This window comes from Chiloscyllium plagiosum, chromosome 13 (genome assembly GCF_004010195.1).
Source record: "Chiloscyllium plagiosum isolate BGI_BamShark_2017 chromosome 13, ASM401019v2, whole genome shotgun sequence".
Lineage (NCBI taxonomy): Eukaryota > Metazoa > Chordata > Chondrichthyes > Orectolobiformes > Hemiscylliidae > Chiloscyllium > Chiloscyllium plagiosum.
In genome coordinates this window covers 49476217-49503123 of record NC_057722.1, presented here as the reverse complement: position 1 = coordinate 49503123, position 26907 = coordinate 49476217, and the positions used below count along the sequence as shown (strand labels likewise).

The 26907-nt window shown below is 41.5% G+C and overlaps 1 protein-coding gene across 7 annotated transcripts in view; it reads left to right on the top strand.

The window, feature by feature from the left end:
- The window catches only part of atp11b (ATPase phospholipid transporting 11B (putative)), a 175332-nt gene that overhangs the window by 43749 nt on the left and 104676 nt on the right, over positions 1-26907 (top strand). For all 7 annotated transcript variants that reach the window (XR_006313418.1, XR_006313419.1, XR_006313420.1 and 4 more), the window contains 7 exons: positions 2165-2268; positions 2391-2438; positions 4889-4953; positions 12808-12889; positions 15709-15844; positions 16357-16554; positions 23707-23853. Coding sequence is in view for 4 of the 7 variants with exons in the window: in XM_043702356.1 (XP_043558291.1) it covers positions 2165-2268; positions 2391-2438; positions 4889-4953; positions 12808-12889; positions 15709-15844; positions 16357-16554; positions 23707-23853 (780 nt within the window). In the remaining 3 variants the exon portion in view is untranslated. The remainder of the gene's footprint in view (positions 1-2164; positions 2269-2390; positions 2439-4888; positions 4954-12807; positions 12890-15708; positions 15845-16356; positions 16555-23706; positions 23854-26907) is intronic.

Below are 26907 nucleotides of genomic sequence, written 5' to 3'. Positions count from 1 at the left end.
GAAATTAATCTGATGCCCATCTAACTTGCACTGTTCCATTATTATCCACATGTATGCCCAATGCCCATTTAAATGCCCTTGATGTCAGTGAGTCTACTACTGTTGCAGGGTTGTGTCCTCAATTTTTGTTCTGATCCAGTTTCTGTTGTCAGCAAACTTGAATACCTGCCTTTTGAGTCTTAGTCTAATTCGATAATATAGATCGGAAATAGCTGATGCTGCATTGGTTCTTGTGGCTCCGAGTTTGACAATTAAATGTGGTGGAGGCTGGTTGATTTTTTTATTGAGGGATTTAAAGATGATTAATGGATTAGTGTTGACTTGCAGAAACAGTGGGACCACTAAAATGGGACTGAGGACTCTTCAGGCCAGCAATGGCAGTTTACGTTGTTATAGGTGCAACAACAGCTATTACTGTTTTTATGGTGAATGAAAGCAGTGGCAAATGTCATTTGTGTGGAAATGGATGTTTTGGTGTTGGATGTGGGGGACATGTTGGTAGCTGGAGTTAACTGATTGATGTTATTCTCGTACAGCATTCGGATATCAATTCATTATCACTTGTTCAGGAATGAGTTTCAAGAACGTGGGAGCTCAGTAATGGAAGTGGTTGTTGAAAATTTGTGATAACTTATATGGGAAGTAAGGGTTTAAATATTAATGACCCAGTCATTAGAGAGAGATTGCATAAACGGGTCAAATATTTGACTTGGAGGAGAAATAGCATTAATAAGTTAGTGTCACAGAGATATACAACACCTTCAGTCCAACTTGTCCATGCCAACCAGATATCCTAAATAACTCTAGACTCATCTGGCCAATATCCCTTTTGAACCCTTCCTATTCGTATATCCATCCAGATAACTTTTTAATGTTGTAATTGTAGCAGCCTCCATCACCCCCTCTGGCAGCTCATGCCATACACACACTACCTTCTGTTTAAAAAGGTTTCCCTTTTAGGTCTCTTTTAAGTGTTTGCCCTCTAGTTTTGGACTTCCTTACCCTATCCATGCCCCTCAGCCTCCGACGACCCAGGGAAAATAGCCCCAGCCTGTTCATCCATTCCCTTACAGCTGAAACCCTTCAACTCTGGCAACATCCTTTTAAGTTTCTCAACATCTTTTCTATAGCAGGGAAACCAGAATTGAAAGCAGTAGTCTGAAAGTGACCTAACCAATGTCCTGTACAGCCACAACATGGCCTCTCAACTCCTTCACTCGATGCACTGATCAAATAAAGGCAAGCGTACCAAACACTGCCTTCACCACCCTGTCTACCTGGACTCCTCTCTTTAAAGGAAGGAAATTGTCCCAGTGATGAGACAGGAGATGTAACTTCTCAACATTGTGCAATGTTTTTGGTGAGTGTGGTAGGTGAATTATTCTTCAGGTGCTGAAATGATAGTAAGAAGTGTTGTTCTTAATTGTATGAATCAAAGACAAAGACAATTTCATAATGACATGGCCTTTAACATTACCACCCATGACTCCAACAATTTGCGTCCGATTCCCATAATGAGATATTTTATCACACTGCTGGGAGCTGGATAAATAAAAGGTGCACCAAAACTCAGTTTCCTAGATACGTTCCTATTTATTCACCTTGCTTTGACTATTACCAGACTCAACTAAGACTGGAAAACCTTTTAAAACCTAAAGCGTATCACCTACAAATTGGTAATCCTGCATGAGACAAGAAACATTAAATGTTTTGTTTCTTTTCATGTGTATTTCGGTGCTTAGCTAATTTTGGATTCTGTATTTATTTAACATCTGGGAATATACCTGAAGATTTACTTGGCTTTTTGTCGGAATATATGAGTAATGGTTAGGAAATATTACCTAATTAAAATCAAAATAACTGGAAGCTGAACCTTCCTTTGAGGAAAAAATTGTCTTCTGAAGCAGGCAACACTCTGATCTCTCTAGATGGATGAATTAAAATGGTTGAACAGTATTTCTCATCAGTAATCATCCCTTCATTCTCAAAAATGTTAACTTCTGCAGATGGCATGTTAAATGCGATGACTGAATAAATGAATATTTTAAAATGTTATTCAATGGGACTTGAAATTGTGAAAAAGATTGTAGACATGTGGATTCTTATGCAGTTTATTCAATAGTGCACTTCACATTTTTATTTTGATCTTTGTGCTCTCTCTTAGACACATCATGCAGTTCCTGAAATAGCCAAATTGCGCACTGTTTCTCAACTACACACACTGAGGGCTGTCATAACCTGCCATCAGCCAGAACCGGACCTGTATAGGTGAGGTGAAATAAAATGATTGCACAACATAATCTATGTGAACCAATTCTGTAGCAAATTAAGCTTTGTTTTCTTTGTATTTGCTCTGCTTCAATATTTCATGACTGTTTGTTTCTTTACAGGTTTGTTGGGCAAATTAGGATCCAACAAAATCCAAACAATGTAGTGAGGTATGAAAATATATACTACCTGCTTTACTATAAAATCATAAGCATTCCTGGCCATAGCTAAAATATTTATCTAAATTATTCACAATATTTGAAAACCAGTTATAAAATAGTTTGCCAAGATTAACATGCGGTCTTAATTTGTGACCATTTTCTGTTTATATACGTACAAAACTTAAGAATAAGCAGCTTACTTCGGGAACAGTGACCGTAATTCTATAAGTTGTAAGTTACTTATGAATAAGGATAAAAGTATTCCTGGGGTGAAAGGACTAAATTGGAGGAAGTCTAGTTATCACAGTATTATGGAGGAACTCGGGGCAGTTGTTTGAGAGTAAATCCCCATCTGGCATGTGGGAATCTTTTTAAAGGGTAGTTGATTAGGTTTAAGGACCAGTATGTTCTTGTGAAATGAAGGTTGAGGATGGCAAGATTTGGGAATCTTGGATGATAAAAGAAATTCAGAGCTTACTTAAAATGCAAAAGAAGGCATACATAAGATTTAGGAAACTGAAGATAGACAGAGCCCTCAAAGAATGCAAAGGTAGCATGAAAGCACTCAAACTAAGAGTTAGATGGGCCAAAGGAGGGCCATTGAATGTCTTTTGGCAAACAGGATTAAGGAAAATCCCAAGACATCATATACAGATGTAAGGAGCAAGAGAGTAGCTAGGGAAAGAATAAATCCACTCAAGGAAATAGAGAACTTCCGGCTGGAGCTGGAGGAAGTGGGTGAGGTCTTTAATGAATAATTTACAGTAGTATTCACAAAAGAGAAGGACAGCTTGGGGTGGGGGGTGGGAGTATTGTTGATTATTGTGGGGCAGGTGAATACAAAAAGATGGTGGTGTTGGGTGTTTCTAAAAAAAGTGTTAAGGCAGGCAAGTCTTCTGACCTGATGGGATCTATCCCAGAATGCTATGGGAAGAAGATGAGGAAATCTTTGGGGCCTTGTCACAGAAGAGGTCCCAGAGGCCCTATGGCCCATCAACACGTGATGCCTTTCTAAACTTAAAAAAAACTTTTTGCCTTTACATAGTCTGTATTCCTCTCTTTCCTGCCTACTCATATGTCTATAAAGATGACTCTTAAACATTGCTATTGTATCTACATCCGCCACCACCACTTCTGGTGTGCATTACAGGCACTTGCCACCCTCTATGAAACAAAAGCTTCCACGTTTAAACTTAGCCCTTTTTAGCTTATACCTATGTCCCCTGGTAATTGACTTTTGTGCCTTGGGAAAAAATACTCTTTACTATTATTCTATCAATTTCTCTTGTAATTTTGTAAAGTTCTATCAGGTTGCTCCTGATCCTTTTTTTTTGGGAAGTGTGTTGAGAAAAGAGCTGGGAAGTGGAACTAGTTGAATTGCACTTTCAAAGACCAGACACTATGGCCTTCTGTGGTCCAAATAAAGGGTGCTGAGCCAGAGAGGGGGATGAGCAAATTGGTTGAAATGCAGAGAGCTTAAAAGAATTGAAGAATATTCATGGATGACTGAGGCATGCTGATCAATGATGAGGTAAAGGATTGGGGAAGGAAGTACAGGAATCCAGAATTTGGAAAACTTGAGTTTAGGTCACACGTAAATTTTAAGGATATTACCGAAATAGGGGAAAGTGATGCTTTTGCTAAAATGTATCGCATTTGAATTTAAAAGTATGGGGTTACGGGTAGTGGAAATGAGAACCAAAGCTAAAGGATTGACTGCAGTGAGAGTGAGTTCAAAGTTTTACTAGGGAATAACGTTTCTCAGAAGAAATTTGATTCAGTGCCACACAATGAGTTTGAGAAAAGCTGTAGCTCTATGAATAAAGGGGCAGTTGCAATATGGATGCAAAATGAGCAGAAGGGTAAGTAAAGGAAAAAAAGTTATTTATGCTGCTAGCAGAGATTGTTCTTTTTTGCCTTTCAATAGCACATAGACTATCTGCATTTTTGAGTGTGGTTATCTTGTCATAGACCAGCATAAGGTTTTCTCTTTTGTATTAATTCATGGGATGTGGGTGTCACCTGCTGTACGAGCATTTATTGCCCATCCCTAATTGCCATTGAGAGGGTGGTGAGCTGCCTTCTTGAACAATTGCATTCCATTTTTAGGTCGGCCCACAATACTGTTAGTGAAGCTGTTCCTGAACTGCAAGAAATTTGCCCAACTATTGCAAAAAATCCTAGCCAGACTACCAATGTTTCAACTTCAGAGCATGGAAATTTGGCTTTGATGTTAGTTGTGCTTTCTGGTAGAAACCAGATGTATTTGCAATGAGTGAATCGGGTTGTCTTTTGCAACTGCTTCCATTAAAATACCAGAAATTGCTTACTTTCGAGCTATAACTTCCAATGTTTAATTTTTTAAAAAGTAAAAAATATTGAAATTGTAGCCTTGTTGACAGACTGTAGGTTTAGATAGAAGTGTTGCTGAAATGTAACCTGATGTTTTCTGTTTTCAGACCTCTGGGACCAGAAAATCTTCTACTTCGAGGAGCAAGTTTGAAAAATACCAATGAAGTTTACGGTACAAAGATTGTTTCTGCTCAACGAAAAAAATTTCTTTTTACAACTGTCGTCATGAAATTTTCAGTAAAAGAAATTTGCAAGCATGTTCATATTTTAGTTAACTTCTAATTAACATTTTTAATTTAAATTCCTATATATTTAACTGAAGATTACTGTAAGTCTGCTCTTGTGACTATTCTTCTTGTACTTTGCACACCATTTTACTTAAATTCAGCTGAGCAATTTAATCAAGTAAATTTTCATGTACAACATTTTAAGATCATTTCTGTGAGAAGGGTTTATCAAGATGCATTTTTCCTTGGTGTTCTGCATTATGCAGTTTTGTTTCTTTTGGTTTTATGTTCTCCCATTGTGGAGATGTGTGCCTTTCATCTATACCATTCAATTGAAGGGAAACGTTTAGTTAATGATGGTCATAGAGACTGGAGTAGGTTGTTCAGCTATCTCAGCCTGCATTACTAGTTCATATGATCATAGCTGATCATTTATTTCAATGCCTTTTTTTTCCACATGGATTCTCATATCCTTCACATTATTGTTTAGAAATCTGTCACACTCTAAAAACGCACAACGATTGAGCTTCTACAACACCTGTTTTGAATTCCAAAGATTCATAACCCTCTAACCTTCTCTTGGAAAATAAGGCAGGGCAAGTGACTGAAGTGTTAGTCATAGAGATGTACAGCATGGAAATAGACCCTTCAGTCCAACCTGTCCATGCCGACCAGATATCCCAACCCAATCTCGTCCCACCCGCCAAGACCCGGCCCATATCCCTCCAAACCCTTCCTATTCATATACCCATCCAAATGCCTCTTAAATGTTGCAATTGTACCAGCCTCCTCCACTTCTTCCAGCAGCTCATTCCATACTGTGTGTGAAAATGTTTTTCACACACTCTGTGTGAAAATGTTTCCCCTTGGGTCTCTCTTATATCTTTCCCCTCTCGCCCTAAACCTATGCCATCTAGTTCTGGACTCCCAGACCCCAGGGAAAAGACTTTGTCTATTAATCCTATCCATGTACCTCATAATTTTGTAAACCTCTATAAGGTCACCCCTCAGCCTCCAACGTTCCAGGGAAAACAGCCCCAGCCTGTTCAGCCTCTCCCTACAGCTCAAATCCTCCAACCCTCGCCACATCCTTGTAAATCTTTTCTGAACCCTTTCATGTTTCAGGAGACCAGAATTGCACACAATATTCCAACAGTGGCCTAACCAATGTCCTGTACAGTCGCAACAGAACCTCCCAACTCCTGTACTCAATACTCTGACCAATAAAGGAAACAATACCAAAAGCCGCCTTCACTATCCTATCTACCTGCGACTCCGCTTTCAAGGAGCTATGAACCTGCACTCCAAGGTCTCTTTGTTCAATAACACTCCCTCGGACCTTACCATTAAGTGTATAAATCCTGCTAAGATTTGCTAGTTCTGTATCCAAATGGCTAGTTCTCCCTGTATTCCGTCAGATCTAACCTTGCTAATCAGTCTCCCATGGGGTACCTTGTCGAACGCCTTGCTGAAGTCCATATAGATCACATCTACTGCTCTGCCCTCATCAGTCGTCTTTGTTACTTCTTCAAAAAACTCAATCAAGTTTGTGAGACATGATTTCCCATGCACAAAGCCATATTGACTATCCCGAATTAGTCCTTGCGTTTCCAAATACATGTACATCCTGTCCCTCAGGATTCCCTCCAACAACTTGCCCACCACTGAGGTCAGGCTCACTGGTCTGTAGTTCCCTGGCGTGTCTTTACCGCCCTCCTTAAACAGTGGCACCATGCTTGCCAACCTCCAGTCTTCCGGCACCTCACCTATGACTATTGATACATATATCTCAACAAGAGGCACAGCAATCATTTCTCTAGCTTCCCACAGTTCTCTGGTGCACCTGATCAGGTCCTGGGGATTTATCCACCTTTTATGCTTTTCAAGACATCCAGCACTTCCTCCTCTGTCATCTGGACATTTTGCAAGATGTCACCATCTATTTCCCTACAGTGTATGTCTTCCATATCCTTTTCCACAGTAAATACTGATGCAAAATATTCATTTAATATCTCCCCATTTTCTGTGGCTCCACACAAAGGCCGCCTTGCTGATCCTTGAGGATCCCCAGTTACCCTTTTGTCCTTAATATATTTGTAAAAACCCTTTGGATTCTCCTTAATCCTATTTGTCAAAGCTATCTCATGTCCCCTTTTTGCCCTCCTGATTTCCCTCTTAAGTGTACTCCAACTGCCTTTCTCCTCTTCTAAGGATTCACTCGATCTATCCTGTCTATACCTTACATATGCTTCCTTCTTTTTCTTAACCAAATCCTCAATTTCTTTCTTCATCCAGCGTTCCCGATACCTACCAGCCTTTCCTTTCACCCTGACTGGAATATACTTTCTCTGGATTCTTGTTATCTCATTTCTGAAGGCTTCCCATTTTCCAGCTGTCCCTTTACCTGCGAATTTCTGCCTCCAATCAGCTTTCGAAAGTTCTTGCCTAATACCATCAAAATTGGCCTTTCTCCAATTTAGAACTTCAACTTTTAGATCTGGCCTATCATTTTCCATCAATATTTTAAAACTAATAGAATTATGGTCGCTGGCCCCAAGTTTTGCACCTTCTCTAGTAGGTACATCCACACACTGCATCAGAAAATTGTCTTGTACGCAGTTAAGAAATTCCTTTCCATCTAAACCTTTAACACTATGGCAGTCCCAGTCAATGTTTGGAAAGTTAAAATCCACTACCATAACTACCCTATTATTCTTACAGATAACAGATCTCCTTACAAGTTTGTTTCTCAATTTCCCTCTGACTATTATGGGGTCTATAAATACAATCCCAATAAGGTGATCATCCCTTTCTTATTTCTCAGTTCCACCCAAATAACCTCAATGGATGTATTTCCAGGAATATCCTCCCTCAGCACAGCTGTAATGCTATCCCTTATCAAATATGCCTCTCCCCCTCCTCTCTTGCTGCCCTTTCTATCCTTCCTGTAGCATTTGTATCCTGGAACGTTAAGCTGCCAGTCCTGCTCATCCTGAACCGTTTCTGTAATTGCTATGATGTCCCAGTCCAATGTTCCTAACCATGCCCTGAGTTCATCTGCCAATATGCCTCTCCCCCTCCTCTCTTGCTGCCCTTTCTATCCTTCCTGTAGCATTTGTATCCTGGAACGTTAAGCTGCCAGTCCTGCTCATCCTGAACCATGTTTCTGTAATTGCTATGATATCCCAGTCCAATGTTCCTAACCATGCCCTGAGTTCATCTGCCTTCCGTGTTGGACCCCTTGCATTGAAATAAATGCAGTTTAATTTATTAGTCCTACCTTGTCCCTGACTGTTTGACTCACTTCTGTTCTCAATTGCACCAGCCTCAGATTGATTTCTTTCCTCACTATCTCCCTGGGTCCCACCTTACTAGTTTAAATTCTCCCAGGAAGTTCTAGTAAATTTCCCTGCCAGTATATTAGTCCCCTTCCAATTTAGGTGCAATCTGTCCTTCTTGTACAGGACACTTCTACACCAAAAGAGATTCCAATGATCCAAAAATGTGAATCCTTCTCCCATACACCAGCTCCTCAGCCATGCATTCATCTGCTCTATCCTCCTATTCCTGCCCTCACTAGCTCATAGCACTGGGCGCAATCCAGATATTACTACCCTTGAGGACTTCCTTTTTAAATTTCTGCCTAACTCTCTGTAATCTCCCTTCAGAATCTCCACTTTTTCCCTTCCTATATCGTTGGTTCCAATGTGGACAAATGACCTCTTGCTGGCCCCTTTCCCCCTGAGAACTTTCTGCACCCTCTGAGACATCCTTGATCCTGGCACCAGGGAAACAACACACCATTCTGTTTTTTCTCTGCTGGCACGGAAACGTCTGCCTGTAGCTCGGACTACAGAATCTCCTAACACAATTGATTTCTTGGAAGCCGACATACCCCTCATTGCTTTAGAGCCAGTCTCAATACCAGAAACTTGGCTGTTCGTGCTACATTCCCCTGAGAATCCATCACCCCCGACATTTTCCAAAACAGCATACTTGTTTAAAATGGGTATATCCACAAAAGACCCTCGGTGCCTACCTCTCCTCTTACCTTTCCTGGAGTTAACCCATCTATGTGACTGTGCCTGAGACTTTCCCCCCTTCCTATAACTGCCATCCATCACATGCTGTTGCAAATTCCTCATTGCTTCTATCTGTCTCTCCAACCGATCCACTCGATCTGATAAGATTCGCATCCAACAGCATTTAGGGCAGATATAATCCGCAGTAACCTTTAAATTCCCACATCTGACAAGAAGTACATATCACTGCAATGACCATTTTTTTACTCCTTCACAATCTATTGACCCAGAAAATAACTGTCATATTTCGCTGCAAAATACTGTACCAGTTAAATTAATACCTGTAGCTTATATTTTAAGTTTCATCAAGAGACTTCTCTCCAAAAACACACAATCAAGAAAGAACCCACTGTACTCACTCATATAGCCTTTCTCTTGGACAGACTTAAAACAACAATTAACTTATCTGATTCTGTGTTGTGAACTTCACCCAAACCAGTTCCTCAAAGATTAGTTGTGAAATTCAGTTTGTTAATTTTCCCAGATGCACTCCAATGTCCAGCGACACATGAATTCTCATTCTCCCTCCCCCCCCGTCTCGCGCTCCCTCCCTCCCCCCCCCGTATCGCGCTCCCTCCCTCCCTCCGTCCATCGCGCTCCCTCCCTCCCTCCGTCCATCGCGCTCCCTCCCTCCCTCCGTCCATCGCGCTCCCTCCCTCCCTCCGTCCATCGCGCTCCCTCCCTCCCTCCGTCCATCGCGCTCCCTCCCTCCCTCCGTCCATCGCGCTCCCTCCCTCCCTCCGTCCATCGCGCTCCCTCCCTCCCTCCGTCCATCGCGCTCCCTCCCTCCCTCCGTCCATCGCGCTCCCTCCCTCCCTCCGTCCATCGCGCTCCCTCCCTCCCTCCGTCCATCGCGCTCCCTCCCTCCCTCCGTCCATCGCGCTCCCTCCCTCCCTCCGTCCATCGCGCTCCCTCCCTCCCTCCGTCCATCGCGCTCCCTCCCTCCCTCCGTCCATCGCGCTCCCTCCCTCCCTCCGTCCATCGCGCTCCCTCCCTCCCTCCGTCCATCGCGCTCCCTCCCTCCCTCCGTCCATCGCGCTCCCTCCCTCCCTCCGTCCATCGCGCTCCCTCCCTCCCTCCGTCCATCGCGCTCCCTCCCTCCCTCCGTCCATCGCGCTCCCTCCCTCCCTCCGTCCATCGCGCTCCCTCCCTCCCTCCGTCCATCGCGCTCCCTCCCTCCCTCCGTCCATCGCGCTCCCTCCCTCCCTCCGTCCATCGCGCTCCCTCCCTCCCTCCGTCCATCGCGCTCCCTCCCTCCCTCCGTCCATCGCGCTCCCTCCCTCCCTCCGTCCATCGCGCTCCCTCCCTCCCTCCGTCCATCGCGCTCCCTCCCTCCCTCCGTCCATCGCGCTCCCTCCCTCCCTCCGTCCATCGCGCTCCCTCCCTCCCTCCCTCCGTCCATCGCGCTCCCTCCCTCCGTCCATCGCGCTCCCTCCCTCCCTCCGTCCATCGCGCTCCCTCCCTCCCTCCGTCCATCGCGCTCCCTCCCTCCCTCCGTCCATCGCGCTCCCTCCCTCCCTCCGTCCATCGCGCTCCCTCCCTCCCTCCGTCCATCGCGCTCCCTCCCTCCCTCCGTCCATCGCGCTCCCTCCCTCCCTCCGTCCATCGCGCTCCCTCCGTCCATCGCTCTTGCAATGACCTCACCAAATGCTTCCTTTTTCTGTTCTTCTCCCTTTTAAGACTGCTGTTGTTTTGAATTTTTTGTCCAAAGTTCGAAAACAATGCAACAGCATATGAAACAGTAATTGCTGTTCCTGCAATTCGAGGAAATCACCTCCAGCACCTAAAATACCTCAAAAAAAGGAGCAGCTCTTACAACCAGAAATTTTTCCTGTCCTCCATCTTAGGGGAGCATTTTGGGACCAGTGATCATTCCACCCTGTAGGGAATCTAATCATAATTCTATTAATTTTAAAATAGTTATGGAAAAGAATAGGTCTTGGTAACGTTTTAAATTGGAGTAAGGCCAACTTTTAAAAGTTGATTGGTGCTGACTGTTCGCAGGGGAAGGGATGGCTGGCAAGTGGGAGGCTTTCAAAAGTGAGTGTTCAGAGGCAGTTATGTTCCTGGAAGAGTGTAGGGTAAGGCTGGTAAACGGAGGGAACAATGCATGATTAGGGATATTGAGGCTTCCTTCAAGAGTAAGGAGGAGGAATATGTCGGGTATAGACAACTGTATCAAGTGCATCTTGAGTATAAAGGGATTAAGGAATTCTTAAGAGGGAAGTACGGAGACAAGGGAACTGAGATAGCCCTAGCGGTTAAGGATAATTCAAAGAGATTCTGCAAGTATATTAAGGGCAAAAGAGCAACTAGAGAGAGTATTAGGGCTCCTTAAAGATAAGCAAGGTAATCTATGCTTGGAAATACACAAGATGGGCGAGATGCTAAATGAAAACTTCACTTCAGTATTTGCACTGGAGAAAGACATGGAAGCTAGGGAACTCGGGGAAATCGGTATTGATCACTTGAAAATAGTCCACGTTACAGAAGAGGAGGTATTGAAGGCCTTAAAGTATAAAGGTATTGAAGTGTATCCTAGAAAAATGTGGGATATGTTTTGCCCAGTGGCTTTCACAAGTCCGAAAGCTTCAGCACACTTTTAATTCTCAACCCAATTCAGGATCCAGTCCTATCTCTGGGTCTGCTGGTCTCTGGCAGCTTAAACTTTAGTTTTCCCTTCTCTCCATCATCAGTGCGGCAATGGATAATTGTTGCATCTTCCATTCTTAGCTAGTTTCCCACTTGCATGGAAACCTATCCCTCCTTTCCCAGAGAATTGGCTACATTTTTCATCCTACATCAAGAAAGTGTTTATTTGTCTATTTTAGTCAATTAGGATGAAAATTTCAATGAACGTGATATTTTGATGATTTGTCTTTGTTAGAAATACTGCTTGACCAAAACCTAGCTTGCAGCATTTATGGCCAATAAATGGAATAATTGAATTCCTACTGTGCAGAAATATGCCATTCGTCCCTTCATGTCTACACTGACCTTCCAAAAGGCATCCCACCCAAACCCAGGCCTCCACCTTTAACCCTATAATGCCACATTTACCATAGCTAACCCACCGAGCCTGCACATCCCTGGACATTTAGGGGCAGATTACCATGGCCAATTCACCTGATCTGCTCATGTTTAGACTGTGGGAGAAAACCGGAGCATCTGGAAGAAACCCCCCAGAGACACAGAGGACGTGCAAACTCAAGTTTTGGCTCATAACCTACCTTTCATAGAAATGTCAACAGGAAAAGGGAATTCACCTGATGAAAGTAGCCTACTGGTGTGCGTTATTTTAGCATAGTCGGTCCCTCAATAATTCATTAAGGATAAAATAATTTATTTTTGTACACTGATTTTTCTTTTTAAACACACGTCAGGTAACACCTTGTGCCAGATATCATTAATGGAAATAGATATTTGCAACCACAAAACTGATTGTAAATTCCTGTGACACAAGGGATTACTCTATTTAGTCTTGTTTCAAAGAAGAGAGTTCAAGGTTTTGGATTTTGTATTGTTTGATAATCTATTTTGGTTTCTTTGTTTTTCCATTGCCATTTTGAATTTTGCAAATGATAAATGCAAGTTATATGAAAAATTACATACAAGTTTGTGATGCAAGTAGTTTCATACTAGTGATGAACTAAAGTATTTTGAATTAACTAACAGCTTATTATTTCTTCAACGTAAATAACGCATATTATTTTTCAGGTGTGGCTGTCTACACTGGAATGGATGCTAAGATTGCTTTGAATTATAAGAGCAAATCACAGAAACGTTCTTCTGTGGAAAAGTAAGTTTTCTTTTAATTTACTTGCTGTGAAATTTCCAGAGGAGAAAATGCTTTGGATTTTCCTTTAATTAAGGAAACTGAATTTAGAAAGTGGCAGGTGACAATCATGTTCATCACTACGCCAATTGAACCAATGTAGGAACTACAGTAATTGCATTTTTCATACAGTCAACATCAAGTACTTGTATAGTGGTTTTATCAGAAGAAAACATTCAACTTCACTCAGATTGATCAGATTTTGAAATAGAGCATGTTTAATTTATCATTGACTTAAATTTAATTAATTGTCCTACAAATCTGAGTAAAACTAACCAAATTAATACCAAGTATGAGTTGGCTTTTGAGAACAATTCATTGTGAACTAAGACTTGAAACAGAACATTCTAATAGAGGCTGTATCTATAATGAGAACAGTTTTGCAAAGCATAATCATCCAAGGCTTCTGCAGTTTTGACCAGCCATTAACCAGATTTGGAAAGCAGGTGTTGAGCATGGAATTCCATGTTATTACACTGTTAGTACACAAGAACAAAGCTTCTTGTAAGTATCTAAGAAAGTGAACTCATCTCTCCACACTCCAACTACCTACTGCTATATCTTTTTTTTAAAAACATCTTTAATGTTCCTAACCATCTTAACTCTCCACCCACACCTTGAGTCCCACCCCCTTCAAGTAATGAGATCAGAGATCAATTTACCCTCAACTGATGAAAGTTACGAGACTTGTTTGCTTTCAAAAATGAACTTTAAAAAATATTTGAAAGTGCACAGCATGTTCTCATTGTTACCCACTTGCTTCCAGTTCTGTAATAGTTCTTATTCTCCCTCTGACAGATTTAGGAGTTAAAATACTACTGACACTAAACTTCTCATATTTGTCTTGAATGGCTGTCAGGAGTGCTGGTCAAATACTCAGATGGAATCCAAGTTACGTTTTTTTTAATTTCTAAAATTTGAGTTAGCATTATATACAGATAAGGGGAGAAGGTGACATCGTGCAAATTTCACTAGTCTGATAATCCAGAGGCCCAGTGTCATGTTCTGACAGCACAGGTGCACATCCCCACCTTTGCAGCTGGTGAAATTTGACTTCAATGGAATTAAAAATTGGTCTAATGGTGGCCATTTAACCATTCTTGTAAAATTGATCTGGTTCGCTAATGTCCTTATTTTTAAAGTGACTATAGTACCAGAGGACCATATGGCTGCTCTCTCATTAGAGAGAGCTGATTGTTGGTGGTTTAATCTGAAGGCAACCATGCCTCAAGTGAAGGGAGAGTTTGAGAAGAAGGTATCTTCATGGTAACCTCAGCTGGTGTGGAAATTGAACCCCTGCTGTTGGTGTCAATCTGCATCACAAACTAACTGTCCAACCAGCTGAGCTAACCAAGCCCCAAATTATCTTTAGGTCTGGTCCTAAATCCACAGCAATGTGGTTGATGCTCAACTGCCCGATGAAATAGTTCAGAAAACCACTCAGTTCAAGAGTGACTAGGAATGGGCCACAAAGTTTACCAGTGATTTAACTCCATTGCTGCCCTTTCGAATCTTCCATGTCCTGTCACCACCTTTTCAGTCTGCTTTCTTTTGATCACTAAATTGTGTTGAATGTTGAACAATTGAATGTAATTGAGTGTATATACCTACATTCTTCTGCTATATTTGTGAAAAACTGTATGCATTTTACCAGTGAAGTTTCTGAAAATTTTCCCTGATTTTGAACAGACTTTGAAGTTGAGGAAAAAAAATTCCTCCGTATTGTGGACTCTGTATTGTATCCTAAGTAACTAGGTTTATTGCATATACTCAGATTATATTTTTGAAATTACTACTGCTCTGGGCAAAAGTATCAATATAAGATGTGTAATTAAAAATACAATGACCAAAAGTCCAAATGGAATGAGTATAGAGTGAGGTGGTGGAATTAAGCTGGATAATCAGCACTAATCTTACTGTGTTGGCCATTTTCACGCCACCTTTTGTTTTGTGAAAACAGAAAATATATAATGCGATAAAGATTTTAAGAACGTGAATATTACCAGACATTGGTTAGGCCAGTGTTGGAATATTGCATCGGAAAGATATTGTGAAACTTGAAAGGGTTCAGAAAAGATTTACAAGGATGTTGCCAGGGTTGGAGGATTTGAGCTATAGGGAGAGGCTGAATATGCTGGGGCTGTTTTCCTTGGAGCATCGGAGGCTATGGGATGACCTTATAGAGGTCATTTTTACAAAATTATGAGGGACATGGCTAGGGTAACTAGGCAAAGTCTTTTCCCTGGGGTCGGGGAGTCCAGAACTAGAGGGCATAGATTTAGGGTGAGAGGGGAAAGATATAAAAGTGACCTAAGGGGCAACCTTTTCACACAGAGGATGGTACGTGTATGGAATGAGCTGTCAGAGGAAGTGGTGGAGGCTGGTACAATTGCAACATTTAAGGAGCATTTGGATGGGTATATGAATAGGAAGGGTTTGGAGGGATATGGGCCGGGTGCTGGCAGGTGAGACGAGATTGGGTTGGGATATCTGGTTGCCATGGGCAGGTTGGACCAAAGGGTCTGTTTCTGTGCTGTACATCTCTATGACTCTATATAGGTATGTAATAAGATGCATAGAGCTTTTCTAGTGCACTTGCCATGTACCTACTTCTGAGCCAGCAGACCAGGATTCAAGTCTTTCCTGCTCCAGTGGTTTGCTAGAGAATGTCTGAAACAAGTTGATCTAGAATAGGATGCATGCAGAATTGAGATGATGTGAACCATGGGAAGTGAAAGAAAATGCATTAAGTCATTCTTGTGATATTTTGTCATTCTGTTTAGGTCTATGAACACTTTTTTGATAGTCTTCCTAGAAATTCTTGTGATTGAAGCAGTTATTAGTACCATCTTGAAATATGCTTGGTGGTATGAACCTTCATACAATGAAAGAACGACACAGGAGAAAAATAGCAGTAGAGTGAGTATGGATAGATTATAACTTGATTTAGGCTCTATTAAATCTTTGTAACTATTTGTATATGTGGACAATGTTATTTTCAACATGCAGTGCTCAACTAATTGTACATGTATGCATTGAATGTAGCCATGCTGCGATGGTTCCATTTTTAATGTACAATTTATAAATTATCAATACTAAGGATTAGAAAAAGCTTCCACCAATAACAAATATTACTGAGTCTATTTTTCTCCTTCCTTAGAATTGTGCAAGGCTTTGGATACTACTACTTAAAAAAGTAACAGTAGTGAAAACATGCGCACGCACTCTTGTCCACACTCGCATTTTACCTGTTTGTTCCCTGCTCTTGCTCCCCCTTCCATTGCTTGGCAAGTGAAATTTTCTTTCAGCTAGTGATAAACATTTTGTTTAAAATGTATGTGGTGAATAATGTGTACATTTTCAATATCATGTTCATATAGCTATCATAATACTGCTTCATTTTAATGGTATAATTATTGCTTTGTTTACAGATTCTGACTGGTATATCTGATTTCTTGGCTTTCTTGGTGCTATACAATTACATCATTCCAATTTCACTCTATGTTACCGTTGAGATGCAGAAGTTCTTGGGATCTTTTTTCATTGTATGGGATCTTGATTTGTACCATGATGCAACAGGTCAGCGTGCACAGGTTAACACCTCTGACCTTAATGAAGAACTTGGACAGGTGAGAATTGATTTGCATAGTCCGTAAACTATCTTTTGAGCAGTCAAAGCCTGATGAAACTGATAGCAGTCTCTAAACTGTTTGCAACAGAAGTAATAATTGAAATTGTGCGCAATGGAGGAGGCCATTTGGCTCTTCATGTTAATGTGATTCACTACCTTGAAGGAGAGCTATTTTCATTCAATAGAATTCATAGAATCCCTACATAGATATGATGTTGGAATTCATAGAATCCCTGGTGTGGAAACAGGCCCTTCAGCCTAACAAGTCCCCACACACCCTCTGAAAAGTAACCCACCAGACCAATTCCCCTCCCCTAACACTCTACATTTACCCCTGACTATTGCACATAACCTACACACCCCTGAACATTTAGCATGGCCAATTCACCTAACCTGCACATTTTGGATTGTGGGAGGAAACCCACGTAGACACTGGGAGACTGTACAAACTCCTCACAGACAGTGGCCCAAGGATGGAATCGAACTCTGGTCTCTGGTGCTGTGAGGCAGCAGTGCTAGCCACTATGCCACCCGCTCTCACTTTCAACCTCCTATTAATCATGTCAGTGCTAGGTTATTGATTAGTATTTTAAGTGATTTCCCACCTCTGGACTGTGTATATATTTTGTCAGTTGAAGAATTAACTTGTTGCATGTTATTGAAGAATCCTTCATACCTCCAAATATGTTGTGGCCATCAATGATATTTGAATTCTTCACAGTGTTCATGAACATGAAACAAAATTTAGTTTTATATTCTGGTTGCATGATCTTAAAATAAGCAGACTGGTTGTGAAATGATGTTCATACTTGCATAATTCCAAGCAACTATGAATTCAAAACCCGTCACACTGAGTACCAAAGATCTGTTGCATTCCCATTCCTGAAAACAAGGAACCTACAGTTTCAACTAATTCGCAAGTATAAAAAAAATTCCAGTTTCCCACCATAAAAATGAGAGTATGGGGAGAAAATAAATAACACTGTGTAGTCTGTACTTCAGTATTGGAAACAAAGTGTTAATGGCTTTTGGCCCTACAGAAGGAAGGATGGAAATGTGTAGCTATGAACAGACTTGCATTTAGAGGAAGTTTTTAACATATGCAAATACTGACAATAAAATCCAGTTGTCTTTCCTTTGAAACAGAATGTGGTATATTTCTTTATCTCAGCAATTTTAAGTCTTGCTGTTGGGCTTTACAACTTCCTTTTGGCAGTGCTTGCAGACATCCAGGAGCATCCAGTGACATCTCTCATAAACATATTCAACATAGTGAGAAATACCTAAAGTGCCTAAAAATGAAAAAGGGTAGATTGTGTAAGAAAAGTAAAGTTTAAACTTGGGCTATTTATTTTATTTTTAAAAGTCTGCTTGATATTATACATGTGTACATCTATTTGGCAGCAATTGACAGTAAGCATGCCAGGTTATTTAGAGCATTAGTGTCAGCAAACATTTTATTTTCCTTTAGTTGCTTTCCCTATGACACAGTTTTCTTCTAAGCTTATTGTTTGTAATATTTAAGCATAGAACAATACAGCATTGCACAGCCCTTCGGCCCTTGATGTTGTGTCAACCTGTGAAACCGATCCAAAGCCCATCTAACCTACGCTATTCCATTAACTTCCATATATTTATCCAATGACCATTTAAATACCTTTAAAGTAGGTGAGTCTACTACTATTGCCGGTAGGGCATTCCACCCTTACTACTCTGAGTAAAGAACCTACCTCTTACATCTGTCCTATATCTATCACTGCTCAGTTTAAAGCTACATTCCCTCGTACTAGCCATCACCATCCAGGAAAAAGGTTCTCACTGTGCACACTATCTAATCTTCTGATCATCTTATATGTCTGTAAGTCACCTCTTAACCATCTCTCTAATGAAAACAGCCTCAACTCCCTCAGCCTTTCCTAACAAGACTTTCCCTCCATACCAGGCAACATTCTGGTAAACCTCCTCTGTATCCTTTCCAATGCTTCCATGTCCTTCCTGTAATGTGGCGACCAGAACTGTGCGCCAGAAGTTTTGAACCAGAGTTTTGTGCAGCTGCAACATGACCTCATTGCTCTGAAACTCAGTCCCTCTACCAATAAAAGCTCGCACTCAGTATGTCTTCTTAACAACCCTATCAACCTGGGTGGCAACTTTCAGGGATCTATGCATGTGGACACAGAGGTCTCTTTGCTCATCCACACTATCAAGAATCTTATTATTAGCCCAATACTCTGTATTCCTGTTACTCCTTCCAAAGTGAATCACGTTATACTTTTCAGCATTAAACTCCATTTCCCATCTCTCAGCCTAGCTCTGCAGCTTATCTATTCCCTCTGTAACTTGCAACATCTTCCGTACTGACCACACCTCCATTGACTTTAGTGACTCCACAAATTTACCAACCGCAAATTTACCAACCAATCCTCCTACATTCTAATCCGGGTCATTAATAAAAATGATAAAAAACTGTAGACCCAAATCACATATTTGCGGTACACCACTAGTAACTGAACTCTGGGATGAACATTTCCCATCAACCACCACCCTCCGTCATCTTACAGCTAACTAATTTCTGATCCAAACCGATAAATCACCTTCAGTCCCATGCCTACCGTGGAGAACCTTGTCAAATGCTTTCTGAAAGTTATATACACTACATGAACTGCTTTATCCTCATCCACCAGTTTGGTTACCTTCTCAAAGAACTCAACAAGGTTTGTGAGGCACGACCTACCCTCCCCAAAACCGTATTGACAATACCTAATCAAATTATTCCTTTCTAGATGATTATAAATCCTATCTCTTATAGTCCTTTCCAACACTTTACCCACAACCGAAGTAAGGCTCACTGGTCTATAATTACCAGGGTAGTCTCTACTCCCCTCCTTGAACAAGGGGACATTTGCTATCCTCTAGTCTCCTGGCGCTATTTCTGTAGACAATGACGACATAAAGATCAAAGCTAAAAGCTCTGCAATCTCCTCCCTAGCTTCCCAGAGACTCCTCAGATAAATCCCATCTAGCCCAGGGGATTTATCTATTTTCGCACCTTTCAGAAATTGCTAACCTCTCCTTATGAACCTCCAATCCTGTCTAGTCTAGTAGCCTGTGTCTCCATATTCTCCTCGACAGCATTTTCTTTTTCCTCTGTGATTATTGACTAAAAATATTCATTTAGCACCTCTCCTATCTCTTCGGACTCCAAGCACAACTTCCCACGACTGACCTTGACAGGCCCTAATCTTACTCTAGTCATTCTTTTATTCCTGACATATCTTTAGAAAGCTTTAAGGTTTTCCTTGATCCTACCTGCCAAAGACGACTAATGTCCCTTCCTGGCTAACTTGTAACACTCGAGCACCCTAACTGAGCCTGCACATCTCATCTTTACGTAAGCTGCCTCCTTCATCCTGACAAGAGATTCAACTTCTTTAATAAACCACGGTTCCCTCGCTCGGCCTCTTCCTGCCTGCCTGACCGTTACTGCATGTCCTTGATAAGTATGTAACTGTTACTTGAACAAGCTCCACGTTTCAATTGTTCCTATCCCCTGCAATTTCTTTTCACATCCTATGTATCTAAATATTGCCTAATCGCATCATAATTGTCTTTTCCCCAGGTATAATTCTTACCCTGCAGTTTATACTTATCCATTTCCATTGCTAAAGTAAACCTAACAGAATTGTGGTCACTATCAAAGTGCTCACCTATCTCCAAATCTAACACCTGGCCTGGTTCGTTACCCAGTACCAAATTCAATGTGACCTTGCCTCTTGGCCTGTCTACATACTGTCAAGAAACTCTCCTGCACACATTGGACAAAAACTGACCCATCTAAGGTACTCTAACTATAGTGTTTCCAGTCAATATTAGGCAAGTTTTTAGATTAGATTAGATTACTTTACAAGTCCAACAAGTCCACACCGACCCGCCGAAGTGCAAACCACCCATACCCCTACATTTACCCCTTACCTAACACTACAGACAACTTAGCATGGCCAATTCACCTGACCTGCACATCTTTGGACTGTGGGAGGAAACCGGAGCACCCGGAGGAAACCCACGCAGACACGGGGAGAAAGTGCAAACTCCACACAGTCAGTCGCCTGAGGCGGGAATTGAACCTGGGTCTCTGGCGCTGTGTGGTAGCAGTGCTAACCACTGTGCCACCGTGCCGCCCAAGTTGAAGGCCCCCAAAACAACTACCCTGTTACTTTCACTCCTATGCAGCATCATAGGTGGCACAGTGGTTAGCACTGCTGCCTCACAGCGCCAGAGACCCGGGTTCAACTCCCGCCTCAGGCGACTCTCTGTGTGGAGTTTGCACATTGTCCCCGTGTCTGCGTGGGTTTCCTCCGGGTGCTCCGGTTTCCTCCCACAGTCCAAAAATGTGCAGGTTAGGTGAATTGGCCATGCTAAATTGCCTGTAGTGTTAGGTGAAGGGGTAAATGTAGGAGTATGGGTCTGGGTGGTATACGCTTCGGCGGGTCGGTGTGGACTTGTTGGGCCGAAGGGCCTGTTTCCACACTGTAAGTAATCTAATCTAATCTTTGCAATCCTTGCCTCTACATCTTTGGAACATTTGGAGGCCTATAGAAAAGTCCCAACAGGTTGATCTCTCCTTTTTGTGACCTCAGCCCATACTACCTCCGTAGGGAAGTCCACATCAAATGTCTTTTCTGCCACTGTAATAAATGCTTTAACTTAACATCATCTGCATAATCTTAAATTTTAAAAGCATTTTCTTGGTGTAGAAGTTGGAAACATTTACAGTCAGCAGTTCTTTCAACAGTTTGTTTTTGTTCCCGAATTCTATTGTTCCACCTCCTCTGAATTCCTAGTGCCTTTGCTGCAACTAACAACATGGTAAAACACAATTTTTAATTGTTCATTTCCCTGGCATGTCTTTGCTTCCGTTATTTTACCCCTCTGACAGTTGTTAATCTTTAAATCACCACATTCCACTGGCATTCAACAGTGGGCAGCATAATCCAGTCTATAGCCTACTTTTTTGCATTAATTTATATTCTGCAAGTAGCTAAAATGCAGCATCGCACCCAGATGTCAGAGTAGATCTTCCTGTAAATACAGTCCTGCGTTGGGTCATTGGGCTCGTTAATTTCTCACTGAGACTGTGTTTATTTGCTTGACATTTTCCCAAAGCCTGCTCCTACTCTTTTTTTTTTTGTTTTTGATTTCAGTGACAAATGCTCCTGCACTGTAAGTAATGATCCTTCCTACCTGATTACAATGCCAGTACCTTTCATTGTATTGAGAGAGCAGACCTTCAAACCTTACTTAAGCAGGGTGTGGAAATTAATGTCTATCTGTGGGGTGGCTATTTTTGAACTTTTAACAAAATCTTTGAGCGATATTTAGGTTTTTCAATTGAGTTAATCTAAACATAGCTTTATACTACTGTTATTGCTTTATTTATTGGTCTAACTACATGGCTCTGTTCAACATAATCACAAAATAATGATCTATCTAAGAGTTTCCATGGAAATGAAACTTTAAGCAATTTCTCATTTTTAAAAAACTTGCGCGTCCACTACTTTCAATTTACCTATTTCAAGCTAATCTCACATACAGAGTATAAAGCTAGTTTTAAACACAATGTTGTCTCTTCAAAACGGCCTAGTCCTACAGCTTGACGTTTTGACTACAAGCTGTAAATTGTAAGCTGTAAGTTTTCTACATCTTCATATACCTGTAAAAGTCCTTGTTTAAATTTATTGTATTATCTTCCACAACCTCTTTCAAATAGAGCTATCCAGATCCTGATAATTGGATAGAAAAAGATTCTCGTCAACTCCCCTCCATGATTTTGAATGTAAAATCTTTGTTATTGACTCGTTCGCCAAAGGAATTATTTTTCCAACTTTACTCCAAAACTTCTTAGTATTGTAAAAAAAATCTTGATTGGTTATCTTTTTAATGTTTTGTTCCAAATAGAATACTTCCAACCTTTTGAATTGCCTCCTCGTGCTGAAAATCTTTATCCCCAATAGCATCCTGATAAACCTCCTGTGTACTTTTGAGTGTCACACTTGCGTAGTTTTCTACCATAGCTGAGACATACCCTTTTAAACATCTTTAAAGTTGTAGCTTGATCTTTTTATATTCTATTTCTCTGTTTATCAATCCTGTAACCCATGTCTCTTTTTTTAAACACGTTATTAACATCTGCTACCACCTTTCCAACAGTTTTTCCAGAGACAGAGGTCTCTATTGTTCTACACTTACAAGATTGTGCCTTTTATTGTGCACTCTCTTCCCATTTGTGTTACTTCACTTTTCTCTGTATTTAATTCTATCTGTCATGTTCTGCCCATTCACGGTTCTGAAGTCTATACCTATATTTGTCATGATCTGCTGTTGATAGCCAGCTCCCTTACCTTTCTGCAGCTTCTATAGTTTTGTGTGACCACATCCTGGAATCTATTTTTGAAGAAACCTTGACTTATGAACGAGGAGCTCTTTGAGCCCTACTGCATTTCAAGCTTGAGCAACTACTGAAACTTGCTACTTTCGATGCTGTCCAACATCGATAAGTTCCCAAAATATGCATTAATGGGTCCCAGTTGCCATGTTACAGCAGTCGATCCAGTGATCTGTAAATTGACACCCTGAATGGCAAAATGCTTAACTTTAAAAGTCTAAAAAATGACATCAAAAACACTGGTCTATCAAATTCTAAGAATCTCACCACTGAGACTGTTACGGAAATAATAAAAAGTTAAGTCAATGGAATTTGTAGGTCAGTTTAAAACACAATGGAAACTACCATCGAATTGATGTTGATAATAAAAAAAAATTTCATATAACAAACTAATCTTTCCCTGTGCTACAATAATGTCTGTGTATATCAGCCAATGTTTCTTGAATTTCTTTGTCAGAAGGAAAATAGCTGCTTGGCCCATTTTGATAAGTCTTGTCTGAGTTTTATACTTGAAATAACACACTTGCAAAGCTTATGTACATTGGAAATTTTTAGGATTTAAACTGTGCACATGTTAAATCAGATACAATTTTTTATCAAACATAAAAAGGAATTGTTGGAGAAATTCAGATCTGGCAGCATCTATGGAGAGAAAACAATCAACATTTTGAGTTCAGTGACCCTTCAATTTATATACTCTATTATTAGGTGGAGTATGTGTTTACGGACAAAACTGGAACGCTGACTGAAAATGAAATGAAGTTCAGGGAATGCTCTATTAATGGTATTAAGTACAAATACATCAATGGCAATTTGGTCCGTGAAGGAGTGACTGACGGGGAAAAATACACTTTTGTAAGTTTCTTTTATATTTGCCTTCCATTCTTGTAACATTATTTTAATGCTAATGTATAAATTCTGGGATATTCTTAAGAGCTATTTGAGATTCCTATTTATGTAATTACCAGAGATCATAGAGTTGAATGCATGGTTCAAAAGGTGCTGTGGAGAAATGGGTTTTGATTTTTTTTTTAACTTCGTTCACGGGACAAGGGAACCATATGGGTTTTTCCAGTGATTAGCAATGGATTCATGGTCATCATTAGACTCTTGATTCCAGATTTTTTTTATTGAATTCAAATGCCACCATAGCAGGATTCGAACCCAGGTTCCAGGGTCATTACATGAGTCTCCAGATTAGCAGTCCAGCAACAATACCACTAGGCCATCGCCTCCTTTGATTCATGGAACACTCGCGCCAATGCTGGCGAAAGTGGAAGCTGTTCTATTTGGATGACCTTCACCTGAATTGTGCTGAGACCAGTGTTCTGGAAAGTTATGTAACGAGAACAATACTAAGAGCTTTATACTTATGAGGGTGAGGGAATCAAATGAGGGAACATGTGATAAACTGAAGACAGTTGTTGAAACTTTATTGCTGGAACAGCACAGCAGGTCAGGCAGCATCCAGGGAACAGGAGATTCGACGTTTCGGGCATACTGAAGAAGGGCCTATGCCCGAAACGTCGAATCTCCTGTTCCCTGGATGCTGCCTGACCTGCTGTGCTGTTCCAGCAATAAAGTTTCAACTTTGATCTCCAGCATCTGCAGACCTCACTTTCTCCTCGAAGATAAACTGAAGACAACAGAACAAGGTAACAATAAGAATAATCAACACTGCAGGAAAGGATAAGATGTACAAAGAGTGTGCCAGTAGATAAGGCCAGAGGTTGAAAAAAGGTAAAATGACAGAAGTAATGACTCTCTACCAGAATGCATGTAGATTTGCAACAAAACTAACAGTTCAACAATATATATAATATTCAAAAAATTATTTCTATTACAATAAATCAGAAAGTAGAGGGATGAGGCCTCTTCTGGAATACTGCGTCCAGTTCTGGTCGTCCAGTTATAGGAATGATTAGAGTTGAGCTGGAGAAGGTTCAGAAGAGATTTATCAAGATGTTGCCAGATATGGAGAAAGTGAGGACTGCACTTGCTGCAGTCAAAACGTATGGTGCTGGAAAAACACAGCCGGCCAGGCAGCATCCAAGGAGCAGGAGAGTCGACGTTTTGAGCATCAGCTTTTCATCAGGAACGTGGGGGCAGTCCAAGGGGGCTGGGGCTGAGGGGAAGATAAGTGGGAGTACAATAGGTAGGTAGAGGTGAGAAGTGATGGTGATGGGTTGGAGTGAAGGGTGGATCGGATAGGCGAGAAGGAAGATGGACAGGTACGGCAGTGCTGAATTGGATCTGGGGTAATACGGTTGGTGTGGGGGGGGAGGAATTGTGGAGAAGAGCAGATGAGGAAACTGCTGAAATCAACATTGATCCCATGTGATTGGAAGGTCCCAAGGTGGAAGATGAGGCATTCTTCCTCCAGGCATCAGGTGGCTAGAATTGAGGTGGAGGAGGCCCAGGACTTGTATGTTCTTGGCAGAATGGGAGGGGGAATTGAAGTTTTCGGCCACAGAGTGGTGGGGTTGTTTAGTGTGTGTGCCCCAGAGACGTTCTCTGAAACATTCCGCAAGTTGGCGTCCCGTCACCCCAGTGTAGAGGAAACCACATCAAGATTCTCTGAAACGTTCAGCCACCTGCCACCTGGAGGAAGAACGCATCATCTTCCACCTCCAAAAACATGGGATCAATGTTGATTTCACCAGTTTCCTCATCTTCCCTCCCCCACCTTATCCCAGATCCAACCATCCAACTGTGCAACGCCCTCTTGATCTATCTCTTTCCCATGTATCCTCCACCCTCTGCTCCAACCTGTCACCATCATCCCCCATCTCCATCGACCTATCGCATTCCCAGCTATCGCATTCCCAGCTACTTCCTCTCCCCCCCCCCCCCCCCCCACCTCCCATTTATCTGTCAGCCCCTTTGGGCCTCGCTCACATGCCTGATGAAGAGCTTATAGTCTCCTGCCCCTCAGATGCTGTCCAACCAGCTGTGCTTTTCCAGCACATTTTTTGACTGTTGCCAGATATGGAGGTTTCGAGTTGTAAAGAAAAACTGGAACTTTTTTCACTGGAGTGTAGGGGGTTCAGAGGGGATCTTATGGAAGTTTATAAATAATGAAGAGTGTGGAAAGAGTTAATAGTAGTTATCTTTTATGTTGGATGAGGGATTTCAAGACTCTCGAGCATTTTTAAGGTGAAAGGAGAGAAATTTAAAAAAGATATGAGGCATTTTTCTTTTAAGAGGGTGGTTTGGGAGTGGAGCGAACCTCTTGAGGAATTGCAACATTTAAAACATGTTTGGATAAGTGCATGAATAGAAAAGGTTTGGAGTTATATGGGCCAGGAGCAGGCAGGTGAGACTTTGAACTGTTCAGTTTGGGGTTATGTTCGACATGGATTAGTTGGAGCGAATGATCTGTTTCTGAATGCCTCTGACTGACTGTATGAACCTAATTATAGAAGCATTAAACAAATATTTTGTCTCTCTTGAAAATGTAACTACCGAGATAAGTAAAGGAGAACCAATAGATGTAGTATACTGAACATCCAAGGGGAATGTGATAAGATGCCACATTAAAGGTTAAAATGCAAGATAAAACTCATGGATAATATGTTGTGGTTCTGTTCGCCGAGCTGGGAATTTGTGTTGCAGACGTTTTGTCCCGTCTAGGTGACATTCTCAGTGCTTGGGAGCCTCCTGTGAAGCGCTTCTGTGATGTTTCCTCCGGCATTTATAGTGGTTTGAAACTGCCGCTTCCGGTTGTCAGTTCCAGCTGTCCGTTGCAGTGGTCGGTATATTGGGTCCAGGTCGATGTGCTTATTGATTGATTGAATCTGTGGATGAGTGCCATACCTCTAGGAATTCCCTGGCTGTTCTGTTTGGCTTGTCCTATAATAGTAGTGTTGTCCCAGTCGAATTCATGTTGCTTGTCATCTGCGTGTGTGG